Source organism: Cyprinus carpio, chromosome A16, assembly GCF_018340385.1.
Source record: "Cyprinus carpio isolate SPL01 chromosome A16, ASM1834038v1, whole genome shotgun sequence".
NCBI classification, from domain to species: Eukaryota; Metazoa; Chordata; class Actinopteri; order Cypriniformes; family Cyprinidae; genus Cyprinus; species Cyprinus carpio.
The window spans coordinates 12,283,894-12,294,410 of record NC_056587.1 but is presented as its reverse complement, the minus strand read 5'-3'; the positions used below and the strand labels follow the sequence as shown (position 1 = coordinate 12,294,410).

Sequence of the window (10,517 nt, the reverse complement as noted above, 5' to 3'; positions counted from 1 at the left end):
GCAAATTCATACCACTTTAAACAGACAAAAGGAAGCCTCAGAACTTGACTGATTTTCAACTCAAGGCTGCTTTCATGAACTACATTACAAGTCCAGTTTTCTGTTCCCAAGCCCCTCTGACCTAAAGTCCATCAGGATAAATCAGCATCATCTGAAATGACAAACTTGTGATAGAATATTATAAACAGTGAATATGAAGCAGATAATTTTCACGCTCTTTGTCCATGTGAGTCGCATGTTTATTTTGTCTGAAGATGAAAGCGAATCAAATATAAGTAGTTTTAGCAAACAGCACGTTTCCAGAAGATATGGAATGTCTTTTTTAAACGTGGGAAAATTCTTCTCTAGTCCCTAAGAGAAAAGCTGTTGTTAGGTTAAAGGTCTAGTCTTAAAAGGCAATTTCCCAGAAGCCCATCTTTAAATAGTTAGCCATGAATCTCTTTTTAATGCAAAAATGCATACCATTATGGACATCCAACTCTAAATGCTTATTTTGCTTTGTGCAACATGCCCTTGTACCTTTTAGTTTATTCTGCAGGCTGTTTTGTATAATTACTTTATAATAATGATCGTATTTATATCATTTTAAACAGAACAGAAGTTGTATAGCAGTTTGATAGAGCGTGGCCTTTGGTCTTTCAGGACATAGTGGGAGAAATGTGTATTTAAAACCCCAAACCTCTCTAATTTCCCACAAACCTCCCAACACACAGGCATTCAGGAAGTGTCAAGCCTCCTCCTGCCAATGCGAGCTAATAATGGGGTTTCACAGTCCAACCAAACAAAAAGCAGGACAAAATTAGAGAGAAGGGTCTTCTGCCTAGAGCCAGAGCCTTGAGTTTCCATTACATTTATGTACACTCCACTTCGGAGCCTGTAAGGCATTGTACTCTTCTGAAACCACAGTTTTTCAAATCATATCAGTATTACAGACCAAGTAATACTGTATAGTAAACACTGGACGGTCATGTATTGGACAGTCATTGTATCACCACAGAGCTGAAGAAGGTGAGCTGAAGAAGTTACAGTATGTTTTCATAGAACAATCAAACATTAAAAAAATATATAATTTTGATATGAATCATACAACCCATTCAATTATTATAATAACCCAAATTATAAAGTGTTCAGATGAGTGCATCAGAAATATTTTTTGTTTATTGAAATAAATATGAAATATATATATGAAAATTCCAAAATTATATATTTTATGACATTACAAAAACTAAAACTAAGCAATAAAAAAAAAAAAAAAATTAAATATTAAAAAGTCACAAAAAAACTCAGAACAAAATTACTAAAACGAAAAGTAAATAATCAAAAAGCTAATTCAAAATATCTAATATAAATAATTGGACTGTATAATTTGTATGTGGAGAAATGTGCAAAATCAGAAAAAAATGGAGATTCTTTAGAAACCTTAGTTGTGCAAACTCTTATTTTTATTTTGATGTTTCATACACATACTAAAAGAAAAAAAGGAATAGAGTTAAGGAGAGAGCAGATGCAGAGAGAGGAGAAGGGGAAAAGAAAACAAGAGGAAAAAGAAAAGGGAGAAAATGGGGCCCAATAAAAGCATGCGCAGCAACACTAACAGATGACTACACATGAAGCCAGAACACTCACTAGTGAAAGGTCTCTCCTTATGCAACTGTGTGCAGTTTCAGGTATTGGATGAATTCTAAGTATACTTATTACAATCAACATAGCTCTTCCTCTGTCAACCAACTTGGATTCATTTTTAACATAGCTTCTTGCAAAGCATTATGCAATTAGAATTTAGCATAAAAAAGGTATCTTTAAAGACAGCAAAGAAGTTCCCTGATTTTTAAAACAGCTTTCATGTCAGCTTTTGCACTTATAATGCTTTTAAATGCTGCACATTTTGGTTGTTTTTGCATGTCGGAATGAGAAGGAGAGAAAGTGTGGCGCATTACTCACAGCTGGAACAGTCTTCTCCACGCCAGCCGCTCTCACATTGGCAGCGATCAGGTGCTACACAGCGGCCATGGACACACTCCTTAGTGCAACGTGCTACACACACACACATAGAGCAGAAAGGGAAAAATAAACACACAGAGAGATGAAAAATACAAAATCAAACCATTCAAAACCATTAAGTAAAACGTCAATTTAATACTCACGAACACATTTATTTCTGCTCTCATAAAAGCCACGACAGCACTGATACCTCCTACGATAGTCCATTTTCACCACCTGCCTATAAAGTGTTTTATAGGTGATCCTGCAGAGTGAATGAGAGAAAAAGAAATAGTTTAATAACCTTCATTTTAAACATGGAAAAACAGTCTGAATGCAAGTCCACCACACAGTAGTCATTATTTCATTATCACAAATCAGTTGTTGTTGGAATATAGAGACTTCTGATTCAATAGTTGTCTTTGATCAACATTTGGAACCTTTTTTTTACAGGAAAATATAATATTTAGAAATGTATTAAACATTCGGTACCCTTCCCATTCGCCTTATTTCAGATTAAACTTAAAAAGGCCTTTGGGAACTGCCATAAGGCCAGCAGGGAGAGTGAGTTTCCATGCCAGTATTATAATAAAGAGAGCGTGTACGAACGCCAGCATCACAATTGGAATCAAAGCAATTTTAAGACTCCACTGCCAAACCAAACAATCCCTCCAATGACCGAAAACCTCTGCACCTCAGTAGGATGAAAGAATTCTTGCTGCATTTAGTCTAAGTCAGCTCAGTGGAACTGTGAGCAAATGCTTGAGTGCATGTGTGTTTGTCAGTGTATGTCACCTGTGCCGGGAGCATTTGTTAGCGCTCCAGGGTTCAAAGCAAGTCCCTTCATACTTCACTTGGTCGAAAGGTTGAGCATATGATTCCTTTACTGAAGTGGTGAAACTAGAAAGGAACAAAGATTTTGTCATGTTCACCAGTCACTTGTTATTTTGCATAATTCAACTTGATGTACAAATTACAACACAATAATTGCTGGAAATGTCCCTGTTTTGCTCAAGGGTATTACAGAGCTGCCCAGTTTGGTAGTGCTAAAACAGAGAAGAGAATTTACTTTTTTTTTTCCGAGCCATGGGTTCCCTCAGGAATTTATAATGGGTTTTTGGAATGAGAGTTTTGAATTTATAAGTAAAATAAGGTCTGTGGTTAAGATAACTTGAAAAAGATCTCACATATTTTTACAGTGTTGTTGTTGTTGTTGTTTGACTTGTAGACATTGATCTACAACAGCAGTTTTGGTTGCCAGCATGCTTTGGAGCAGATCAACTCTACTTGGCACTGGCTTTCTGTGCTCTGTATTTGAGCAGATGATTCTTACCTTTCCCATAAGCTGCAAACATTTGGATCTCGGGGGTCCAAAGACAATGACAGTTCACATACACAGCTCAAGACAAACAGGACCACACAGATCTCCGCCGTCTTCATCCTGCAGTAAAGAGAAAAACAGTCAACTAACTTATAAAACACTAAAACTCTGCCTCTCAGAACTGTTGATGTGACACTGCAAGGCCAATGCAAAACTCTCCTTCCATTTTAAGACATATTGAAGCCATCTGGTTTTATTTATGAGGATGCTTTAGGCACAACGTAGGAAAGGGACAGACAAGCCTCCAATGGTGAGGATTTCGGAAACTAACAGTAACTTTATGAGCACATGCTTTCACACACACAGACTTGTTAAAAAAACAGTTCATAAGAGTAATTTGTGCACAAATCAGACATCATGGCACCGTTCGTTCGTTGCTGCTTGCAGGAAAACAAATTTTGGCACCAATGTCATCTAGATTTTAAATTACATTTGCAAATTTTTTTGTTTTTTGTAATGTTGTCCATCCGAGCCTGGAGTTAGTTCCATGTAAAATCCAAGTGAGTCTGATCGCTCTTGCTAAACTGTTGCAGGGCTGCAGGGCTTTAAAGGTGCAGTATTAAACCATGAGCTGATTTTAATGAGCCGAACAGATGCAGTGCCCGTACTTGACTGCTTTCATGTGGACAAATTATGTGGAGGACGCATTGCACGGCACAAACAAGAAGGGGAGAGAGTGCAGGATTTCTTTCATCGACATTTTGTTTGCATCTGACACCAAGGATTGGTGCCACATTAAAAATGAGTACCATACGGCAGGTTATTATTAGGGGACCCACTCACAAATGTCAAACGCTCCGCATCCGAGTAGTTGAGTGAGTGAGGGTGCTCTGATCACCCAAACCAAAGATATTCTGTCATTTAACAGGCCCCACAATGCTGCTCCTGGGTGAAGATAAGAGCAGAATGGAAAATGAATGAAAACACATGTAGTCATCTCTTTCTGGCTGGGTCAGACTCAGTAAAGTGCAGTCCTCATGCTCGGGAAGAGTCCAAAGTCAATTCACAGGATTATCATTCACACAAGATATAGGGTTTTCATGCAGTTGGATACTGTGATTGAACTTCCATGGATTTAACTGTTTTATTTGATATTACAATAATTTGACAACTGTTTGTGTTGATATCTATTATTGTACAACAAAGCATGAGACGTGAAACCAGAAAATGAGCTCTCATGAACTGGTTTTATTTAACGAGCCAGTGAAAAAGATTCACAAAACAGCCTCAAACTTGCCAGTGGTTTGAATCAGAATCAGTAAGTGAATCGCTCAGAGCCTTCACAGATTTCACAACTGAATTTTGCTCAATGTATCACGAGTCATTTGTCTGTTACATCAAATTTGACATGAATGGTAATTGTTTCTGGGTTTATACCTTAGGTTTGAGAGACTCCTCAAATAGGCTAAAAAAAGACTCATCAGTCTATGTATTGATGGTTGAATTCAGGAACAGCATAGCTAGTGCTCTTACTATTTCTTTCTTTCTGTATTTCTCAACTAAAAAAGTAATATGTCTCTTGAATGTTTCATTATAGAAGCTAATGGGTTTTTTGTTTGGAGCTTTGCTTTGACCATAGTGTTGCATTTCATGCTGTTTTTGAACATCCTGCAGTGTGCACTGTGGTTTTAAGAAACTGTGTCAAGTTAAAAATAGTCCAAATTTGAGAAAAGCCTCTCAAGATATCTTAATTCTAAACTATTCAGCATCTCTATTTAGTGATGAAATGTTTCCGATTGAGGTCAGGTTGGCATGAAACTAGCCTAAGAATACCTTTTTGCAAACTACTTTAGGGAAAACACTAATAAAAGTTAAACAAAAAAAAAAAAGAACATGCAGTCACAGTTTCTCGTAAGTCTATTTCAGCTTTGATTAGAGTGAATTAAATTTAGATTAAAAACTCTTTAGGTTTTAATGCTGATGCATGGGGTTATTATTATTATACACAGAGGTACATGGCATTGATCAGATTTCCTTTCCTGTCCCTCTCCACGACTGCTTGAGGCTGCATGCTAATTTAAGGAGAAAATATTAGTCATTATTTGGAACGGAGGGACACAGGGAAAGGAAAATAAGAAGAAAAGAAAATAAGAAGAAAAGAGCCATCAAAAAAGAGAGGGAAACAAAAAAAGGGAGGAGGTTGCATAATAGCTCTGGACCCTATGGACCCGCATGCATAAATAGTCTCTAATATAACATCTCATAATAATCATTCCAGTTCTCCTCCAATTCCACAGACCACTGACAAATGTAGCAAAGAGCAGATATCCTGGCAGGATCCAAGTAACACGCGGTCATTCAAGCAAAGAAGCATATGTACTGATACTGCCGAACCTACTATGAAGTATACTGGGAAAAGGCTGGAAAATGAGAAAAATAAGCTCTTAAACAGTCAGCATGTCTTTCTAAATCCACTGTTATAGAAATCCACTTCAACAAAGAATCAGATTTGTGTATTATTCATAAAAATATCACATAAACCTCTACGCCCCTCCAGAGAGCATCCAAAATTGACATCAGAACTTGGAAGATGCAGGACTGAACACAAATTCATGGCCATTCGGAAAATGAGTTAAATACAGCTGGAAAGCCATTGTATTTGGCCCTTCCGTTTTAAAAAAAAGATAGTGGTAACACAACAGTAACCAGATCTTTGGGAACACGGCCAGCTGAAGCTGATCTGTGAGGGAGGTCATACCGTATGCCTGCTCCTCAAAGTGTGTTCATACACACAATTTATTGTTGCAGTTTATTTGAGATTGCAATTTAATTGGAATAGTTTGTTGTACACAAGCAGAAGAGTTTATTGCTCTCTGGAGTACTTGATAAGTCAATTTCGTACACTAAAAAAATGAGTGTAGGATTTACTTTGAAACTGTTTTCAATCGGAAATTGCTAGTAAATTTCACAAACAATTACAAAGAAACTGCAAGTAATATGTTGAATTAAACATGAAATTTTGAAACAGAACGACTAAAATTGTATTTTCTGATAAAACATACTCCAATAATCTTTATTTACAACTACAATTTTACAGTGTATAATGACCAGTAACTTATACTTTAAAACTAACCACCAAGTAATATAATAGCCAAACCAATGTTTTTTTATTTATTTGGTAATGCATATTAAGTAGGATATTATACAGTCAGCCTGTCATTATCAAAAAATAAACTCTGATCATTATATATAATTATATTATATATTATAACTCACACTCCCATCTTACTCTCTTACTAATTAAATTTTTTCCTAAGCATTATTTGTCACATCAGTATTGGTGTTAGTCCTGGAATTGTAACATCTTCTCCATTTTAGTTTATCTGTAGTACAAGTAGGATGTGACAGTTTGTGAAAATGATATAAGCGGCATAAATGATTTTAATGCATACCTTTGCATTCAGTGGATCTATGCCTCAATGTTGTGCATTAAAATAGTTGTATGCACAACATAGCTGTGCATTATCCCTTACATAATAGCCTAACTGTGAATTAATAATTCTTGTTTGAGCTAGTACACATTAATTCAAAGCCAGAAGGAGACAGAGTTCATGACTGCAGTAACCACTCAAACCAAAGTCAAACTCAATCACATTCATCCTCAGTGAAAACAACCTCATAAAAACATCTCAACAGTCTGAGAGTGAGCGAAGGGTTGCTGCAGTCTATTATAACAATGGTACTGCTTTTGATCCGCTCCTGTTCTGGCAGTACGGATGAATGTTATTTGCCACATCATTGTTTACCTTGCCAGAAAGAGACAGAAAGATGGGGTAAAGGAATAATGCAGAGCTGACTATCATCTGACCAAAACCCCAGTCCTGGCTCAGACAATTCTTACCAGTAAATCTAAGTTACGGTAAACTGGCATAAAAGCCCCATAATATAAAACATCTGGGGCTGAATTTCAAAGCACACTCTCAGCATCCGCACCACAGAGTGTTTAGCTGGCTGTGGTGTGGGTTCAGTGTGGCGCCACATAGTGTGTGTCTATGTGTCTTTAAGTGTGGGGGTGCGGGGTAGTGAACCCCTCATCAATAAACCAGGGGTTAGTGAGTCAGTGCAATATTGTACCCCACCCGTTTTTCCATGTTTAATGCTACACTAATCTCAAAGGCTGTGGTGATGTGTATTTCTTTGGTAAACGTTTTTTTTGTGTTGCAGATTCATACTGTAAAATCATATGTTTATGTCTCTGCTGGAAAAATAATTCTCAGGCCAAAGCTTCATGATTTGAGCTGGCTGTTCTATGTAGCTTGGTGCAATTTTGTTTACGTACATTACCTACCTCATAAAAAAACATTACAGCCGCACAGGAAGAGCAGAGTTTGGTGGGATTGTGGGAAAGCGTCATATAGGGACTAGGTCTAAACGGCCAGAATATTCACCATACAAGCCATAATTACACTGAAAAAACTCCAAAAACTGGTAGCTAGAGTCTATTCTGATGCATCTCAAGTGACAATGTATTCATTTCAGTTGAAATGTGACTTTGCAAAGACAATTCATTTAGATTTGTAGGTTAAAAATATTGTTTTCATTTTAAAGTGAAAAGTGTTTTTAATTAATTATAACTAATTATAGAAATTCTTTTATAATTTTTAAATTTAATTATAAAAAATTATTATAATTATTTAATATACAAACTCATTATATATAATTTAAATATTATTATTTATTCTTTCAATTAATTAGATTTATATTTTAAATATCTTCATTGATTATCATAACCCATAGACCAATTGATGATTCAATCTGAACTCATAGTTTATTGTTATTAAGACATCCCTTATATTGAAAATCAGTCTGTATATAATTCATAGCATTATATAGTGTAATTCAGATTTATTTCTTTGCCTGGGATACTGTTATTTGATTTATCTGTCATTATTCAATTATTCACCTATCTGTCAAAATACATACATTTTAATGTAATAGTTGATTTAGTACTTTACATTAATAATGTTCTTAAAAAAAACAAAATACACACTTTTCATTTTCTCCTAATGTTTCTTTATAGTGAGAGAACAACAGATGCATCTTCACTTTTGATGTATAGGAAAAGCTGGAATGTTGAACTCTGACCTTTGAGGCCTCATTAGACACTGTTCAGTTTTCACAGACACTAATTTCTCCCCAAAGCTTGTCTTTCTGCCTCAAGCTTTCAATTTTTGCATTGCTGTTAGGATATGCCACAAACACAGCACAATTCGTTCCTTCCTGCAAACAGCAACACGTTTCTGTTTTTACTTTTAACAGAAAACACAGAGCTTCGAGGGGAATGGCTGTTCACAGCACAGATGGATTTGTAATACTGTTCTTCACAGTATGAGTAACAGAGGTCTCAAACCCAAACACTCTTAGCAAGATGAAGTGACATGTTGGTTGCTGTCTGCCAACCCCTTTACCAGCTTTCACATGCTGTTGCCCAAGTAATTGTGATGGAAACCATATAAACACCACTGTAAAGAACTGCTTGAGAAAGAAAATCCGAATGACTAAACATGCCTCCTAAAATAACCATCAAGTGCTTTTGTATTTTTGTATTACATTTAAAGACCTTTCTGTTTCTAGTGTTTTTATAAAATTTTAGTAAATGAATATATTATGAAAATGCTATTTTTTTGTAAAAAAGTATTTTTTTATATAAAGTGTGCGTGTGTCTCAAGTATACATATGTGGGTTTTCGATCAGCTGTTTAGAATCAGAACTTGCGATGCTAGGCATTGATTCGTTGATATTCTTTGAAACTGTGCTCTTTTAGAAAACTCCTGTCCTACAGTATTTGCATAGAAAAGCACAAATTTCTTCCTTTTGTGCGTCAAAGAAGAAATTCAAACAGGTATACAAAGACAGGGGGTGGGGGGATTAAAAATTCAACATTTGTTCAGCTAACAGTTAAAAGTTTCAGATCTAGCGGTAGGATTCTGTGAGACTGACAGTGTCTGGCTTCATTGGGTTTGGCTATGGAACAGAAGCTTATGTCATGCTCTGCTCTGCTGATGGTCTGCAGCTCCTCTAAAAAGAGAAAAACAGGATACGTGGGGGCCCTTCCTCCTTTATTGCTCTCTCTTAACACCCGCCATCTCACTGGGGTCAGACAGCACTCTTCCACACTCGCGCGGGCCGCAGAGACCAACCTGACCTCTCCGCATATATCAAAGAACCTAAATCCAGATATCCATCAGCAACCACACACCTGCATCTACTTCATGTATCTCGGAGGCAAACTTGACCCTGTGTGTTTTTTTGTTGGTGAGTGGTAACCGATTCTAGTCCCAAGGTGGGTTTGTGCCCAGCTGGCTTATGTCATACTCGCTATATATCCGCTTGACTGTAAGAAACTACAGTCGCATAGACACTATGATAAGGCCACTATCATCACAACAGTTGTGATGTGGTCATGCTGATGTATGTTTTGAAGAGTCAGAAAAGACAACAGTCGCCTATAAACAGAAAAAGTTTCTCATCAGGGTTGTGTTTTGTGAATAAAGGTGTTTTAAAGCAGTGTAGTCATTGCGACCAAAAATGGACAGATGAGGCTTTATTTTTGGCTTTGTCTGTTGTGATATTTCAGCATGAGTGTTTTAAGTGGTGTTAAGTTTTCTGCCATTTAAAGGCATGGAGCCGAGAGCTCCTGAGGCCGTGTGGGGGACCTCACAGTTTGACAGCTGGTTCCTGCTAGACATTGTAGACCATATAACCACAGACTACATGACTGTGGCTTCGCTGGGCCTAAGACACGTGGTGACCAAACAAAGAAAACACATTTCTATACAAACACAGGTGTTTATATATATATAGATATACATATATATAGGCATGAATATGCTCAACCATATTTTTTTCAAGTATAGGTACACAAAACCGCACAAAATCAAATTGTATTCACATAAAAACACACACACTCACGTTCACGAACTCTGGTGAGTGTCGCCATGTTAAACCAAACCCTCAGAGGCAGAGAAGTTAAAGAGATGGGCACTTCGGAGGTTTGAGCTTCTTAAAATGACATGACCGAGCGCCACCATAATTACATGGGCCATAATTTCTATGGCCCAGAACATGTAGAGGCAAAAACCGAAGCAGAAAAAAACAAGCTTTGCATTTAATTCAGAGTCTTTTTATTTTAAATTAAATTTTAATGTAAATTTTA

At 36.7% G+C, this 10,517-nt stretch overlaps 1 protein-coding gene across 1 annotated transcript in view; it reads right to left on the bottom strand.

The window, feature by feature from the left end:
* The window catches only part of LOC109072856 (platelet endothelial aggregation receptor 1-like), a 29,410-nt gene that overhangs the window by 10,965 nt on the left and 7,928 nt on the right, over positions 1-10,517 (bottom strand). Inside the window, exons 2-5 of the mRNA XM_042772685.1 lie at positions 3,314-3,421; positions 2,776-2,880; positions 2,145-2,245; positions 1,942-2,034 (exon numbers count right to left, since the gene is read on the bottom strand). Coding sequence (XP_042628619.1) covers positions 1,942-2,034; positions 2,145-2,245; positions 2,776-2,880; positions 3,314-3,420 — 406 coding nt within the window. The 5' untranslated portion in view covers position 3,421. The remainder of the gene's footprint in view (positions 1-1,941; positions 2,035-2,144; positions 2,246-2,775; positions 2,881-3,313; positions 3,422-10,517) is intronic.